We start from the raw sequence: 18,259 nt of genomic DNA, 5'->3' as shown, positions 1-18,259 counted from the left end.
TTTGAGAAGATGAAAATATAACTTATAAACTCCTATTTTGACATAAAAAATTCATTATGTAGTTGATATAGAAATGATTATTTATATACTGTGTTCTATATGTCAGGATTAATATATATATATAGAATATCAATTTTTTCCCAATAAAACCTACTACATGTAAATGTTTTGGAGTCCAAGGCGGATTTATATAGAAATAATTCTTTTTAACATGAAGGGATTTGGTTGTCCCAGCTGTTTTAATATAGAAACATCAATTCCTTCCTCAAATTCAGACCATGCGGAAATCTTGTTTTTAGATTAAATATCCAAAATGCTTCACGTGTCAGGAGTGTTTTTTTCAGATCACCACCACGAATGTTGTTCCTAATTTTTTCTATAGCATAGGTTTTCAAATGGGTTATATTACGATTGTGACAGGTGATGAAATGTCGCGCGGCATTGGATATGTTAATAATTGCCGGGTTCCTAATATAACTAAGATGCTCCAAAATTCTTATTTTAAACCTTCTGGTAGTGCTCCCCACATACTTCAAATTGCAACTAGTGCATTCTATTATATATATATTACATGATCACTATTGCAATTGATGTATGACTTTATGGGGTGACTGTTCTGGCCGCTGGAGTCTTCAAACTTTCTGACGACTTTGGTATAATTGCATACCTTGCATGGGTGGGATCCACATTTGTAGAAACCCTCTTGTTCGAGCCATGTTGGATTACTTGTATTGGTTTGTAGTAGTGAGGGTGATAAAATGTTCCCTATTGTCGATCCTCTACGTGCCACTATCCTGCACCCCTGTTTTAGTATATATTCCAGCCTTGCATCGTCGTACAGTATTGGAATATATCTATTAATCATGTTTTTAATAATGGGAAACTGATTGCTAAATTGTAAGCTTAGTGTGGGAATCTCCTTGTCTGTTTTGGTGAGAGGAGTTTTGATAGCAGTAACATCAGATTTATCTATCAATAGATTTTGTCTATCTTTGGTTCTCACTATCTCTTTGGCCCTTTTGAGCATCCAATTTTTATAACCCCTTTTGGCCAATTTTTTACTCATATTATGTTGTTCCCTTTCAAAACTTTGGTTTGTACTACAGTTCCTTTTTGCTCTTATGAATTCTCCGATAGGTATTGACGTAACAGTATGCTTTGGATGGTTTGAGCTAGCATGTAGTATAGTGTTACCTGATATCGGCTTTTGATATATTTCAGAGTGTATTACTTTGTCTGCTGTAGCTATAAGTTTTAAGTCCAAAAAGTTTATACTAGTTCTTTCAATATTATGTGTAAATCTTAAGTTAAAATCATTGTTGTTAAGATAGGCTAGAAAGTCCGGTATGGCAGATACATCACCCTCCCATATGAGTAGGAGGTCGTCGATGTATCTGCCATACCAGTGGATGTACTTATTAAATGGATTGGAGTTGGAGAAGAGGGTCATCTCCTCCCACCAGGCCATAACCAGGTTGGCCAATGATGGTGAAAATTTGGCCCCCATAGAAACTCCCTGTTTTTGGAGGTAGTATTGACCATTGAATTTAAAATAATTGTGGGTCATAAGGAAAATAAGGGCATTAGTTGCAAACATTTGTAAATTTTGGTCGTACGAGCTATATTTTGAGAGATGGAATTTCAAGGCTTTGACAGCAATTGTGTGTGGTATGCTCGTATACAATGCTATCATATCGCAACTGAGCAACTGAGCCAAGTGAAATTGTGTTCCCATGGTTTATTATGGAATATTCGGAGGACATCTTTGGTGTCCCTGAGGTGGCCAGGGACCCTCTGCACCAGGGGTTGTAATAGGAGATCTAGCCATTCAGAGAGTCTCTCTGAGAGGGACCCAATGCCAGAGACGATAGGGCGCATCGGAGGAGGTACTAAGCCCTTGTGGGTTTTGGGCAGTTTTTTATGTCAAAATAGGAGTTTATAAGTTATATTTTCATCTTCTCAAATAGAAGTTACCATAAGCCATCTTATACCTGCATGACCCTATCCAGGTCATGCAAAGACCACACCTTTACCCATATATTCTATAGGGGTCAGGGTGACATCATTATTAACATCAACATGAGTGTTATTCCAACAACAATTCTCATACAGGGGACAAACAACAGTCTTTCCATTTTCTCATATCTAATCGAATTTTTAACAAAAAGGTAATACATCACGACCATTAGCTCAGGTATTCTAACTAGAATCATCAATTCTTTCGAAATTACCAAATTCATGTCCAAACTTATAATCTAGCAAAATAATAAAAGCATTCGCCAAGTTTTTTGCGTTAATAGAGTGACAGCCGACATAAAGTTTATATAACAACTTTCCAAGTTATAAGTATATATGAGTATCCGGGTAGATATAATAAAATATTAAACCCCTATATACATTATTATGATATGACTACATTTCAAACAAATTTATATAACTGAAAGTTTCCACTATATATATTTTATTCACTTCTTTCCGGAAGAATCCCCAAAAAATCTAATGCAAAACCCAGCTGATTATATCTCTATGGTTACAGCATTGTTAGTAGAGATTTATTTCTTTTAATACAATCTATTATATATGTATAAACCCAATCAACTGTGTCTTTGTTTATGATATTTTAATTTTAAAATTTTCTTTCTCTTTTCCAAATGTCCGTCTTTATGTCTTTCTTATGTTGAAACTGGTTGCAACTTTGGTATGTAATTGGGAATCATTCACACACAGGGACACGAGTTTAATAAAAGTTCGAATTTACTCACATTTGTGTTGAATCGCCAGAGTCCCGTTCTTGGTGTGGTTGTTTTCGATCCGCCTTCCAGCTGCGACTTTTTATGTTCTACACTGCAACAAGCCGTGGGTTAATAAATTACTCAAAACAGGGATTCACATGTATAAACACCATACAAAATCCCCAAAAGAATTAAAAATTGAAAAATAGATAATAAATACATGAGTATTGTAATGACCCTAGGGTCTTTGCATAGTGTTTATTTATATACCTGGAAGGGTTAACTGCTGTATCTAACCACCAGAACACACACATAGGGTGACCTTGATTAACCACCTGGTAAGGCTTTTCAGCTCCACCTATCTAAAACCAACTATATAAACCCATACTCTCGTGTCCCAGCGAGTGAATGAATGCCATGACTAAGAGCACCAACCGTGCTCGAAACGCGTAGGCCCATTACACCTACCTAATACTGCCTTGACGCCAAGCCTGTTATCGAATTTTTAAACAAGTTTTTTGATACCAATAAAATTGGGAATATGTTCCTTTTTAAAGCACATCATTGCAGCGCTGGATCAAATCCTTCCTTTTTGTACTGTATTTAATGACTCTGTGACATTCTCAATAAAAACAGTTTTAAAACAGATGGATAGCGTGTAGCTTAACAGGCAGGTAGTGGGCAGCTGGTCACACGCAGGTAGCCAATAGCAATAACGGACAGGACACAGACTGGTACAGGCTGTCCGTAGATAGCAACAGCGGACTGGATAGGATACAGGCTGGTAATGGATAACTGGATACAGGCTGATAGATGATAATAGCAGACTGGATACAGGCTGATAACTGATAGCAATCGCAGACAGGATCAGATACATACAGGAACCTTTGCTGAATAACACTAGGTTGTTCCAATATTGCTCAGGCACATGGTGGATAGTGAAGAAGCCTCAAATAGTCCTGGGGTGCAACAGTGATTGGTGAGACACTTTTGAATTTCGTTTACGCTGGCACTTTAAGAGGCGTCCAGAGTGTGCATGCACTAAGAGCAGTGCAGCTGCGAGGTAGGGGACACAAGCAGACTCTGGCGGCCTGGAGGAGGGACAGGCCGCCGGACAATGTACGAAGCCCTGTGGCGTAGACCACCAGCAGGAGTGGTATGAAAGTTGTGGTCATATGGGATGAATCACTACATAACTTGGTAGATCTGATTTTCAAGCGTTTTAGAAAACTGGATGGGAGCTGTAAGGGGGCAACATTATATGTTGTCAAATCCGGGAAAAAAATATGAACATGTGGTACCTAGTATACATTTCAATCAAACTGTATATGCCCACTTGTCACTTTACAGCGACCCCTCTAAAGTGGGTCCCTATGCTTAACCTTAGTGCAAGGATTCATAATGACCATCACCACTGCGGCGTGGCACCAGAGGGAGTAACCCAGAAACCCAACAATACCCCTGCTGCCATGCCAAGCCCCTTGGCTTTAGGCCACAACCCCCAACAAACACAGCAACAGAGACCGCCATACAGCCCTGCACACAAGTGGTCAAATGAAAGAAATTCACCTTTCCAAATAGCGTACATCTGAGAGTCACGTCAGTAGAGACCTATATGCAGTCTACTGCTAAACAAAATCACCTGGGCCAAATGAGTGGTGTGCTGGCACCGAGGTAAAAACTAAAAAGTGGACAGACCATAAAAAAATCCACAAAAAATACATGCAAATCATAATTTTTCAAAAATGAACATGAGGTTTTTAGAACACAATTCTATTCAGCTATTACTTGACCGTTAGGTGACAACCAACACGACCACCATTACAGTTCTCATAGTTTTTTTCACCCAGATTTTTCAGATGTCCAAATATTCAGTGGTATGGAAGTGATGGTCATAAGGGATAAATCACTATATCACTTGGCAGATTTTCTATTTAAGAGTTTTAGAGAACTGGGTGGGAGCTGTAATGGCGACATTATGTGTTGTCACTCACCTTTCCCAGAAGAAGCTGAATAGCATTTTCAATAATTTCTAAAAGTTTTTGAATTATAATGGGAATAAATAAAAAAGTATTTACAACGATCTGAGGCTTCTTTTATTACCAACTATTCTTCTCAATGCCATTTTCACCTCTTTATTTCTTAAACTATATATTAGAGGATTAAGCATGGGAGTTACAGCCGTATATAACACAGAGAAGACCACGTCCTGCTCCTCTAAATGGTCTGAAGGAGGATTCATATACATACATAGTCCAGTGCCATAGAAAATAATTAGGACCGTCAAGTGGGACGTGCAGGTGGAGAAGGCCTTTTTCCTACTATTAGAGGACTTAATGACTAGAATACTTCCGATTATCTTAATGTAGGATGTTACACTAAGGAGAAATGGACAGAGGGCGAGTAGCATTGTTTCTACATAGAGTATGATATGGAAGCCGGTGTTATTACAAGAGATCTTCTCCAGAGCTTTTATATCACAGAAGATATTTTGGATTTTATTAGAACGACATAGGTCCAACCGGTAGATTGAAACAGTCATGAATAATGAATTTACAGACCCACAAATCCAGGTGCCCAATAAAAGGAGGACATACTTCTTCTTATTCATGATCAGGTGGTAATGTAAAGGTTTACAGATGGCCACATATCGGTCATAGGCCATCAAAGACAACAGGACGTCCTCCGTACCGGCTGCAAACATGAAACAATACAATTGGGTAAAGCATTGTATGAAGGAGATTGAGAAGTTTCCTGAAAGTAAAATGTCCATGAGTTTTGGAAGAGTAGAAGATGTAAAAATAATATCCACGGAGGACAAGTTGCAGATGAAGATGTACATGGGGGTATGTAGACGGACATCGATGATCACTGCTGAAATTATAATTAAATTACCCAGTAAACCTGACATATAAATACAGAAAAATATCAGGAAATAAAGATGATTCTTCTCTATATTGTTAGAAAATGCTACTATTTGGAAATTATTAAAAGATGTCCAGTTACTATCCATCGGGTTATGGTTTTCTGTAAAACAGGAAAAATACCTAATGGATTAATTTAGAAATAACGTTCTGGTCAATCTCTTTTGTGCCTCTGTAGGACGTACATTATGGGCCTACAGCGGACTATGGGCAGTGTATTACAGATCCAGACAACACGTATCCATACTACGACTGTGCATGAGGCCTTAGTCTGAAATGAAGTATGAAAGCTGTAATAGGGATTATCTCCAGTTGTCATTTTTGAAAGAAATTGTCATATGTTCCGTCACATCCCATATTGTGGAGATTTTCCACCCTTGAAGCATTCCTAGTAGGGGAGAATACGATGTCTTAAAGAGGCAGCATACAATGATAGTATGCTGTGGAGTGCCTACGGGTTCAGAATATGGACCCATAAAGACTTCATGAGTCACCTAGCTAATCATTTTAATGTACACTACTATATAAACTATGCACCAGTCTACTCTGATGTCAAGGGTATGTTCACACGGCAGCGTCCGTAACGGCTGAAATTACGGGGCTGTATTCAGGAGAAAACAGCCCCGTCATTTCAGCCGTAACGGCATGTGCAGGCGCTTGAACGCCGCGTCCATTATGGACGTAACTGGAGCTGGTTTTCCATGGAGTCCATGGAAAACGGCTCCATTTACGTCTGAAGAAGTGACATGACACTTCTTTGGCGCGGGCGTCTATTTACGCGCCGTCTTTTGACAGCGACGCGTAAATATACGCCTCGTGTGAACAGACAAACGTCAGCCCATTGCTTTCAATGGGCAGATGTTTGTCAACGCTTTCAAGCCGTAATTTCGGACGTAATTCCAGGCGTAAAACGCCCGAATTAAGTCCGAAATTTGTCCGTGTGAACATACCCTCATTCTATGAAGTAAAACAAGAGATCAATTTTTGATTCTATTTCAGTGGAAAATTGGAAATAAAATTGAAAAATATTACCTTAAAGTTGGGATTAAATCTTTAGGTTTTGCAGCTTCTCATTGACATTGATATTGACATTTATATACAATTGTCAATGTTAGACATCCTCTGTTTTATATCTAGGGAATATAAGGCAGCTCAGGGACGAGGTTGGCTCTGGCAATTAAATATACAAGAATAGAACATTTTGACACCTCAAGAGATTTCATGTATTTGAATTCCCAATTCATTATTTATGAATAAACAAAAACTAGAACCTTTTTTTTTAGAAATAGAAAATTCAAAAGAAAGAATAACTTTTTATTCAACTCAAAAATAACGAACATGAAAATTTAGTGTAAACTTTTGTTTTAATAAATATTTTATTAATGTATAAATTATATCCTATAGTAAAGACCATGGACACGTTTTCAACTAGTTTTTTTTTTCGTTTTTTTTAGGTCCGTTGCATCTAAAGTAAAAAAGCAAGTAAACAGTCTTGAATAAAAATATACTACCACTTTGTGTGGGTTGGACCCCCAGTCATCTAGAAGTTATCACCTATCCAAGGTATAAATATGTTTTTAAAATTTACGTTCATCTTGGCGGAGCCTGACCGCGGTACATGACAGTCATGTGATACCTCGTCTCCTGCTGTTGAGCACTTGAAACCCTGCAAAACCGGCCGTTTTTTGAACATGGGCACAGTCTGACCCACCAAGAGACATCATCTGTAAGCTCCTGAGTTATGTGGACACTTCGCTTATCCTTTCTACAGCAAGAGATAGAGGCACAGCTGCTGCGAAGAAATCACCAAGATCCAAGAAACATCTCTCTAGACCATCTCTCAACTAGGACTCTCTCTGCAAAGTCTATGCATACATATCCTTTTTTGTTTTACGATTTCTTGTTATACTCGAATTCTATATATTAAAAAAAAAAATGGATGTTACTGTTGGCCGGTAACACTTGTTTTTCTCTGCTTACAAGGTTTCTGGTAGCTCTTCCTATCAGGGATACTATTTTCTCTGCTCTCCCACTCTCCTTCCCTCTCCCCTCCCCCTTCTCCTCATTCTCTTCCTTACCTTCAGGTTTTCATATACATATAAGGAAAGTCTCCTATACAGTTTATTTTTCTTATGATGTCACGACGACGTATGCAATATTCCTGTATGATATGCGGTTTTGGTCTGAATTGTTTCAGATTATGTTGGTTTTTCGTTTTACAGGTACTCATACTATATGATTTGCCGAGCTATTTCTATTCTTGTGACTATGGCTGAGGTGACTTTACACTTTTGTACATTTAATGTAAGGGGATGTAACTCTCCGCCTAAATGGAGTCGTATCTTCTCTCTATTGTCTAGAACGAAGTCTGACATTGTATTGTTACAAGAAACTCATTTTCGTTCTGGCCATATTCCGAATTTACAATATTGTCTTTACAATAAATGGTATCATGCCCCCAGTCCCTCCTCAGCATCTAAGGGAGTAAGCATTGGTTTTCATAGGCATTCTTCATTATGTATGAAGACCTGATAGCTGACTCAGAAGGGAGATACTTGTTATTGAAGGGTAGATTTGGCACACAATTAGTTACAATATGTAACATCTATGCTCCTAATACTAACACTACGCACTGGATTGTTGAAGTTTTAGAGAAGGTCGCTGCTTTTGCGGAAGGGTTATTGTTTTTGGGAGGTGACTTGAATTTAGTTTTAAACCCATTGTTGGATTCTACTTCAAAGAGGTCAGCGGTTTCCTTCCGGGCTCAGAGATGTATCATTGTATCATGTCTTCATTGACACAAAATGGGTTGGTTGATGTGTGGAGGACTCTGCATCCCGACACTAAGGACTTCACCTTCTGCTCTACGGCTCATCGTTCATATCAGAGGCTGGATTATATATTTACTCGGGACTCTTGTCTTCCATAAATTCTGAATTCCTCAATCGGCAACATACCGATTTCAGATCATGCGCCTGTTTATCTTGAGGTTAAGCTTATTGGTCAAGTAGCCAGAGAGTGGTCTTGGAGATTAAATGAGACCCTACTGGACAACCAAGAGACGCTGATGGCTCTGGAGGGGAAGGTGAAGTCCTATTTTGATACAAATAGGTCTGGAGACACTACTCAGGCTTCTCGATGGGAGGCCCATAAGGCCTTTATGAGAGGAGAATATATAGCCCTTGGAGCATTCAGGAAAAAACAATGGGCCAAGCGAATAAGTGAACTTCTGTCCCAGATAGCTAAAATTGAAAAGTTACATAAGAGGTCACTTGCTATTTTGGAACAGGATACACTGTCTAATCTCCGTAATTCTCTTAAAGATGCATTAAATATTAAGTCTGCCCAGGCTTACCTTCGTATGCAACATAAATATTACTCTCATGGGGACAAAGGGGGGAAGGTTATGTCTGCGTTCGTTAAAAAAGCCAGAGAGAAAACCCAAATCAAACACATACTGACGGAGCGGGGCTCTTTGTCTGATGACCCATCTATTATAGCTGCTACTTTCTCTTCATTCTATAGCTCACTGTATAATTTACAAAAAACTGCAACAACTCCTAATAGTACACCTATTGCACCCACCACTTTTGTGGAGGGAAATCGCCAGGCCATATCGGATTTTTTAGACAAGTTGTCCCTCCCTACTTTAAGTAAAGATGATGAGACATCGCTTCTGGCTCCGGTCACTTCAGATGAGATTCAGAAGGTCTTGAGGACCATTCCGAATGGGAAATGTCCTGGACCGGATGGCTTTCCGATTTACTATTACAAATTTTTTTTGACGTATTAAAAGCTCCCCTGGTGGAATATTTTAATTAGTTAAATGTGGATCCTCTTCAATGTGGGAATTATCGTCCCATTTTACTCCTAAATACGGATGTTAAATTATGGGCAAAGCTATTGGCGAATAGAATGGCCCTGGTTTTGCCCAGGTTGATTGCACCAGAGCAGTCTGGGTTTGTGCGGGGCAGGGAGGGTAGAGACAACTCATATAGGGTTTTACATGCCATAAATTACACAAAAATTTTTAATAGGCCTCTAGTGTTTCTCGGTACGGACGCGGAAAAGACCTTTGATAGGGTGGACTGGCAGTATATGTACCTCACATTAATTAAATTTGGATTTCCTTTAGTGATGGTGGAGGCGGCCTTTACCCTCTATGCCTCGCCCTCGGCTAGGGTTAGAGCTAATCGATTACTGTCCTCGCCTTTCGCAATAACTAATGGTACGAGACAGGGTTGCCCACTGTCCCCTACCCTATTTATTTTAACTTTGGAAACATTGATACAAGCTATCAGACAAGACCCTAATATTAGGGGACTACAGGTGGAGAACAGGGAACATAAGGTAGCTGCTTTCACAGATGACATGCTATTACTTATCTCCAATCCTAAGTCTGCGTTCCCTGCTCTACTGAAACTATTAGAGGAATTTGGGACTTTATCCAATTTTAAAATCAATTATTCCAAATGTGAGGCTCTAAATGTTACTCTGTCTCCGCCTGTAGTCTCTAGTCTCTCGAGAGACTTCCCATTTAGGTGGGCACCAGAGTTCATCACTTATTTGGGGGTTAAAATATCCAGTAATTTACAGGACATTTACCACCTTAATTTTCCCCCCTTGCTGAAGTCAGTCTCCACTCAGTTACAAGATCTAAGGCTTCCGATGATCTCGTGGATGGGGCGGAAGAATTTATTAAAATCATTTATAGATCCTAAATTTCTGTATCTTATGCAGGCTGCCCCTGTTTTCATTCCAGCTTCCTTTTTCACAGAGATTAGGAGATTGTTCTCTAGATTCTTATGGAACCAGTCTCAGCCTAGAATCTCTTATAGACAATTGACTCTCCCAAAAGCAAGAGGCGGCTTTGGTCTTTCGGACATACTATGCTATTATCAAGCTATACAACTTTGGTCACTTCTGGAATTATTGTCTGGTTCTCATACGACTTTGGCTAAACAAGCTTAGAGAAGAAAAAGCTTAGAGAAGTGACATGCTCCTTTTTATGCGGCGTCTTTTTACTCACTGAACTGAACACCGTATTTCCCATTGAATATCACAGTATAAGGGTATGTGCACACACACTAATTACGTCTGTAATTTACGGACGTATTTCGGCCGCAAGTTCCGGACCGAACTCAGTGCAGGGAGCCGGGCTCCTAGCATCATAGTTATGTACGACGCTAGGAGTCCCTGCCTCGCTGCCGGACAACTGTCCCGTACTGTAATCATGTTTTCAGTACGGGACAGTTGTCCTGCAGCGAGGCAGGGACTCCTAGCATCGTACATAAGTATGATGCTTGGAGCCCGGCTCCCTGCACTGTGTTCGGTCCGGAACTTGCGGCCGAAATACGTCCGTAAATTACGGAAGTAATTAGTGTGTGTGCACATACCCTAAGACACAGTAAAAAAACACACCACATAACAATTTCCCCCAATCCCATTAATCTGCCTTGTTAGGTAGGATATAGGGTTAGGGTATAGTGCTAGGTTTTAGTATTAGGGTAGTTAGTAATAATAATTATTACGGTATAGTTAGTAATAATTTAGGGTGACGGTTAGGGTAGTATAAGTTATATACGTAATCAATTTGATAGGAAGTGCTGTGCCAGTCAATTAATTTTTTCTAATTAAATTAACGAACTTCATACCATTTACGTTTATATACCTTTACGTATAAAAATATAAACGTAATAAAATGGCCCGTCAATTTTATTCTGCAGAGGAGGCGTATGCCCTTTTATGCTCTGACAGTGAAGATAGTGTCTTGTCAGATGGCGAAGACTATTTTGAGGGTTTTGCTGTTAGCGAAAGTGACAGCTCTGAGTCCAGCAGTCATTCAGGTTCATCGCCAAAAAATACAAGGACCAGTACAGGACAGGTAGAGAGGGCTGTTGGAGAAACATCTCCAAATCAGGGCACGATGCCCAGTACAAGTGACATGCCTCATTTTAGCGAAGAAGCGCATGCCAACCTACAAGAGAGTTTGCCACTAGATGTAGCATTTACTAGATGGGAGGCTTCAAATTCTGGTGCGCCATTCATCCCTGACTTTAATGCCACCCCAGGTACAAATGTGGAGGTGGAAGGTTTTGGTCCAATTAATTTTTTTTACTTATTTCTAACAAATGATTTGCTGGAACATATTGTTTTCCAAACTAATTTATATGCTTCCCAATTCATCTCTCAGAATCCCCGTTCATATTATGCCAGGCAAAATTCATGGAGGCCAACAGATATTGATGAAATGAAGAAATTTATAGGCCTCACATTTGCGATGGGGCTTGTTAAAAAACCGAGCATTCGATCTTACTGGTCCAGCCGTCCCGTTCTAACCACCCCTGCCTTTTCTGCCATTCTTCCTAGAGCCCATTATGAAATGCTCATGAGATTTTGGCATTTCAACGATAACAGTCAGTGCCTCCCTAGAAGTGCCCCAGATTATGACCGACTCTACAAAATCAGGCCCATCATCAAAGCGTTGTCAGACACATTTTTATTAATTTACACCCCCACGCAAAACATTTCCATTGATGAGTCCCTAGTAAAATTCAAAGGGAGACTGCACTTCAAACAATTCATTCCATCTAAAAGAGCAAGATTTGGAATAAAGCGCTATAAAATGTGCGAGAGTTCAACAGGGTATACATCAGCTTTTCGCATTTATGAGGGAAAAGATAGCCAACTAAACCCACCAGGATGCCCCCCCTATATAGGGACAAGTGGAAAAATTGTTTGGGAACTTATTACCCCATTTCTAGAAAAGGGCCATAACCTGTATGTGGACAACTACTACACAAGCATACCCCTTTTTAAAAGTTTGGTCGAACAGAACACAGGGGCTTGTGGGACCATTCGTAAAAACTGCCAGGAGTTTCCACAATCATTGGTGAATGAAAAGTACAAAAAGGGGCAGTCAGGCGGTGTTCGCAGCGGAGAGCTGCTTGCCCTAAAATGCAAAGACAAAAAGGATATTTTTATCCTCAGCTCGATCCACACTGATGCAACAATGGATGTTGTAGAACGAGGTTCTACTACCCAAAAGCAAAAGCCTGTGTCAATCATTGATTACAACAAATACATGGGGGGAGTAGACCTTGCTGATCAGGTTCTACAGCCATACCAGGTATCAAGAAAGTCCTATACCTGGTACAAAAAATTAGTTATTTACCTATTTTAATCTGAGGTAAAACTTAATTTTACTTGAAAAAAAACGTAGATTTTCATTTCCATGACCTAATTACACTAAATTCAGCAAAAATCTGTGGGGTCAAAATGCTCACTATACCACTCAATATATTCCTTGAGGGGTGTAGTTTCCAAAATGGGGTCACGTTTGGGGGGTTTCCACTGTTTTGGTCCCTCCAGTCCGTTACAAACGCGACACGGCACTGAAAACCATTCCAGCAAAATCTGCGCTCCAAAATCCAAATGGTGCTCCTACCCTTCTGAGACCTGCCGTGGGTCTATACAGCAGTTTATTACCACATATGGGGTATTGCCATAATCAGGGGAAATTGCTTTATAAATATTGGGGTGTTTTTTCTCCTTTATTCCTTGTAAAAATTAGAAAATTCTATGTTTTTTCAGGAAAAAAAATAATTTTAATTTTTACAGACTAATTCAAATAAATTTAGCAAAAAAACTGTGGGGTCAAAATGCTAACTATAGCCCTAGATACATTCCTTGAGGGGTGTAGTTTCCAAAATGGGGTCACTTTTGGGGGGTTTCAACTGTTTTGGTCCCTCCAGTCCGTTACAAAAGCGACATGGCACTGAAAACCATTCCAGCAAAATCTGTGCTCCAAAATCCAAATGGTGCTCCTACCCCTCTGAGACCTGCTGTGGGTCTATACAGCAGTTTATTACCACATATGGGGTATTGCCGTAATCAGGGGAAATTGCTTTATAAATGTTGTGGTGCTTTTTCTCATTTCTTCCTTGTAAAAAATTGAAAATTCTATGGTTTTTCAGGAAAAAAAATAATTTTCATTTTTACAGGCTAATTCAAATAAATTTAGCAAAAAAACTGTGGGGTCAAAATGCTAACTATAGCTCTAGATACATTCCTTGAGGTGTGTAGTTTCCAAAATGGGGTCACTTTTGGGGGATTTCCACTGTTTTGGCACCACAAGACCTCTTTACACCTGATATGGTACCTAAAATATATTCTAATAAAAAGGAGGCCCCAAAATCCTCTAGCTGCTCCTTTGCTTCTGAGGTTTGTGTTTCAGTCCATTACCACACTAGGACCACATGTGGGATATTTCTAAAAACTGCAGAACCTGGGCAATAAATATTGAGTTGCGTTTCTCTGGTAAAACTTTCTGTGTTACAGAAAAAAATGTATTACAAATGAATTTCAGCAAAAAAAATAAAATTTGTAAATTTCACCTTTACATTGCTTTAATTCCTGTGAAACGCCTGAAAGGTTAAAACACTTTCTAAATGCTGTTTTAAATACTTCGAGGGTGCAGTTTTTAAAATAAAGTGTTTTTTAAGGTTTTCAAATATATGGGCCCCTCAAAACCACTTCAGAATTGAACTGGTCCCTGAAAAAAAAGCCTTTTGACATTTTCTTGAAAATGTGAGAAATTGCTGCTAAAATTCTAAGCCTTGTAACGTCCTCGAAAAAAAAAAGGACGTTCAAAAAATAATGCAAACATAAAGTAGACATATGGGAAATGTTAAATAGTAACTATTTTGGGTGGTATTACTATGTGTTTTACAAGCAGATACATTTACATTTAGAAAAATCATATTTTTTGCAAATTTTCGCCAAATTTTGGCGTTTTTCACAAATAAATATTAAATTTATCGACCAATTTTTTTCACTAACATAAAGTACAATATGTCATGAGAAAACAATCTCGGAATCGCTTGGATAGGTATAAGCATTCCAGAGTTATTACCACATAAAGTGACACATGTCAGATTTGATAAAATAGGGCTGGTCCTGAAGGCCAAAATGAGCTTGGTCCTGAAAGGGTTAAATGAAAAAAAATACGTTAAAAAATACACACAAAGGTAATTTTTTTACAATAAATAAACTTTATTAAATATAAGTCCCGAAACATAAAATAGTATACATTGCTATATATTTGGTATCGCACGACCGTAACAACATCAAAACAGATTTATATCATCATGGCTGTTTGCTGTAAGAACAAAAACAAAAAACACTGCAGGAGAACTACTTTTTTCTGCATTTTTGGCAAAATTAAAATTAATATACATAAAACAATAATGTAAATGTACCAAAAAATGACACCAACATAAAGTATAACTCGTCTCACAAAAAACAAAGTTTCGTTCAGCTCCTTCAAACAGAAAATAAAAAAGTTATGGGCGCCGAAATGGAAAAGGGAAAAATCAAGAAATTGCTCTGGTCTTCAAGGCCAAATTTCGCCCTGTCCTTAAGGGGTTAAGCCTAATAATTTTCTTTATGGCCGACTTTACCTCTTCATTCCTTAAACTATATATAATTGGATTCAACATCGGGGTCACTGCTGTATACAGAGTTGCGAACACTAAGTCCTGTTCTTCTAGTTGTTCTGAAGGGGGCTTGAGGTACATACACATACCAGCCCCATAGAACGTACCTAAGACAGTAAGGTGTGAGGTGCAGGTGGAGAAGGCTTTCTTTCGACCGTTTATGGAAGGAATATTGAGAACAATAGATATTATTTTGATGTATGATGTTAAACTAAGAAGAAATGGAAAAATCCCAAAGGCTATGATTTCAAAATACAGGATGAGATGAAGTCTGATATTAGCACAAGCAATTCTGTTGAATGACTTAATCTCACAGAAGAAAAGTTGTATTTTATTAGAATAGCATATATTTATCTGGTAAACGTTTAGAGTGAAAAACAAGGCGTTAATAAAGGCTGAAATCCAAATACCCATTAGAAATAATATATAATTCCTCTTATTCATAATCGCATGATAATATAATGGTTTACAGATAGCCAAATATCGGTCATAGGCCATAAAAGACAACAGCATGTCCTCCGTACCGGCTGCAAACAAGTAAAACTTCATTTGGGTGAGGCAGTCAACAAAAGATATTGAGTGGTCCCCAGTGAGTAAAACGTCCATCAGTTTTGGTAGAGTCGTTGAAGTGAAAATCATGTCCACAGCTGACAAGTTGCTTAGAAATATGTACATGGGCGTTTGTAGGTGCACGTCAATGATCACACATATGATTATAATGATGTTACCCAGTAATCCAATTAAATATATTAAGAAAAATAGAGAAAAAAATACATGATGGTTCTTCGTTGAATTGGAAAAGGCCACAAGCTCGAAATCCCCAATAAATGTTTGGTTCTCCATCAATTTCATGTTGTATCAAGTAAAAATGAGTGCAAACCCTTTTGATGAATTGATCTTAACACATGAATAACAGAAAGCTAAATCTACCAAATAATCTGCAGTCTGGGGAAAAAGGAAAATACTTTTACATTCTATTGGCTTTAACCAATTTTTGTTTCCTCATGTTAAAATAAAGTAATTTAAAAATATTATTATTATTTTTTTATTACGGCCCCGGATTCTTCTGTAATGACCTTATGACAAAGAAGTTGTAATTAAAATGAATAGTTAAATAAATTATTAGTATGTTTACTATTATTAGATGGTTTTTTTTAAATCAATCTTGAATAACGTCCCCACCAACAATATCAGAAGCCCTAGTCCCAATGCATTTCACCTAAATAGGGCCGTATCAAAATAGACAACCAATAGTAAACACAAATATAAATTCCATTTTAGGTTCTCATTATGTGACAAGAAAAATTTGAAGTAATTCTTTTTTTCTTTTTACTAATTTTAACATAGTTCTAACATAAATTAATTCTAAAAAAACAAATACTATATGTGAAATCTGAGAAAAATAAGGCCCTATCAAATAAGTATAAAAAAAAGACACAACAAAAAGTGACTGGCACAACAATATTACAAATGTTGGCCATTCATAAATACATAATTAGGAGACAAGTGAGTAAATTGGTCTTGGCGCCGCTATATGTAAAATTTATACTGGATAGGTAGCAATTTCCCACCCAACATAAGGGCCTTTTACACCGGCCGACAATTGGCCGGTGCAGCGAGCGCCGATCAACGAGACCTCGATGATCGGCTCTCGTTTGCTCCTGTCACACGGAGCTATGGATGGGGACGGGCGGTCGTTACTCCGATCGCTCATCCCCATACGTTATTATCATGTTGGCAGTGCGTCTCCTTGTTTACACAGGGGGATGTGCTGGCGACAATGATAATATTTCACTTTTTTAAAATGATACGACCAGCAGATGATCGAGTTTGCTCGTTCATCTACTGATCGTTCCCCTTTTACACAGGGCAATTATCGGCAACGAGCATCATATGAACGCTTGTCAGCCCGATAATCGCCCAGTGTAAAACACCCTATAGCCTCGGTCTGATGAACAAAACTATCCTAATACGAAGATGGTGCAAAGAGATGCAGAGGCACTTGTCTGCCAGGGAGGATTAGAGCGGCTGTTGGGGAATTTATCCATATTTTTTTTAGTTGTCATAGTTTAAATTTTGTAAAAGAAAATTACAAAAGTTTTCTATAAAATTATTGTAAAATGATTGTACAAAAAAATCTCAAATCTAAAAAGTCTATGTAGTGTTTTTCTGAAAAAATATTTTTTAGGAGATAAAGAAAATGAATCCTCTTTTAGTGATGTAGAAAAAAAAACCAAAAACCTCTCTCAGGGTTAAAGAAAAATAAACCACTCTATTATAGATAATAAGAAATTTATACCTGAGCACTGATGATGAAGCTGCATGCCATGAATATTTGTTACGGATCACACAGGATATTTTATATCTTCTCGTGCATATAATACATCTGGGATACTCACACTTGGGACAAACCATAAGAAAAATGTTGGTTCATTATTATAAAAATAATACAATTCTTAATTGTACTAAATTGTTCTGGCTACCTGGAGCTCTTGTTTTTTCATGACTGTTTGTATCCAAGATAAACCTAGAGCATTCTCTAATTAAACATAAGATGGTGGTGGACTAAAATGGGGCGCTGTCTTCTGTGTCCGACATGCATCTAATGGAAACTACTCCTCAGGTGCCACCTGGGGGCTCCCTCTAGGAAAGTCAATGCTCCTATAAAGGAGGTTTCAAGATGAACAACAAATAAGTCCTTAGACTACGTTCCCTGGTTTAGCCCCAGGCCAAATCTATTAGCTGCTCAGTGGCTACACAATCTGTCCGCTGGGATGTCCTTCACATGTATAGTGATCTTTAAAAAAAATAAAAATAATCATTCTCAAGGTTTACGTTATTTATACTCCCACAGCAAGTTTTATCATGTGATGTTAATCATCTAGCCGAGGGATGTAAAATATGTTTACAGGTGGCAAAAGGAAGGGCCTGTGGTGAAGCAAACTCTTCGGATGAGCAGCGGAGGACTCGTGCCAGTTGACTATGAGAGCGGGCTGATTTGGTACCACAACATTTCATTAAATAATTTCGGCTGCATAGAGATCTAAAGGGATCGTTCTTGTACCTTCTTATCGTGCACCAAGACTAGGACAATAAGATTGGTAAA

The 18,259-nt window shown here is 38.4% G+C and overlaps 2 protein-coding genes across 2 annotated transcripts; both read right to left on the bottom strand.

Moving 5' to 3' along the window:
• Positions 1–4,806: 4,806 nt before the first annotated feature.
• On the bottom strand, positions 4,807–5,745 carry LOC142750520 (olfactory receptor 5V1-like). The gene has a single exon (XM_075859524.1). The coding sequence runs from the start codon at positions 5,743–5,745 to the stop codon at positions 4,807–4,809; it is 939 nt and encodes a 312-aa protein (XP_075715639.1).
• A 9,285-nt stretch (positions 5,746–15,030) lies between these two features.
• Positions 15,031–16,005, bottom strand: LOC142750519 (olfactory receptor 1-like). Its single transcript, XM_075859523.1, has one exon. It carries the CDS (start codon positions 16,003–16,005, stop codon positions 15,031–15,033), a length of 975 nt encoding a protein of 324 aa, XP_075715638.1.
• Between the last annotated feature and the right edge of the window lie 2,254 nt (positions 16,006–18,259).

Source organism: Rhinoderma darwinii, chromosome 3, assembly GCF_050947455.1.
Source record: "Rhinoderma darwinii isolate aRhiDar2 chromosome 3, aRhiDar2.hap1, whole genome shotgun sequence".
In the NCBI taxonomy this organism is placed as follows: domain Eukaryota; kingdom Metazoa; phylum Chordata; class Amphibia; order Anura; family Rhinodermatidae; genus Rhinoderma; species Rhinoderma darwinii.
This window is presented reverse-complemented; position numbering and strand designations above follow the sequence as displayed.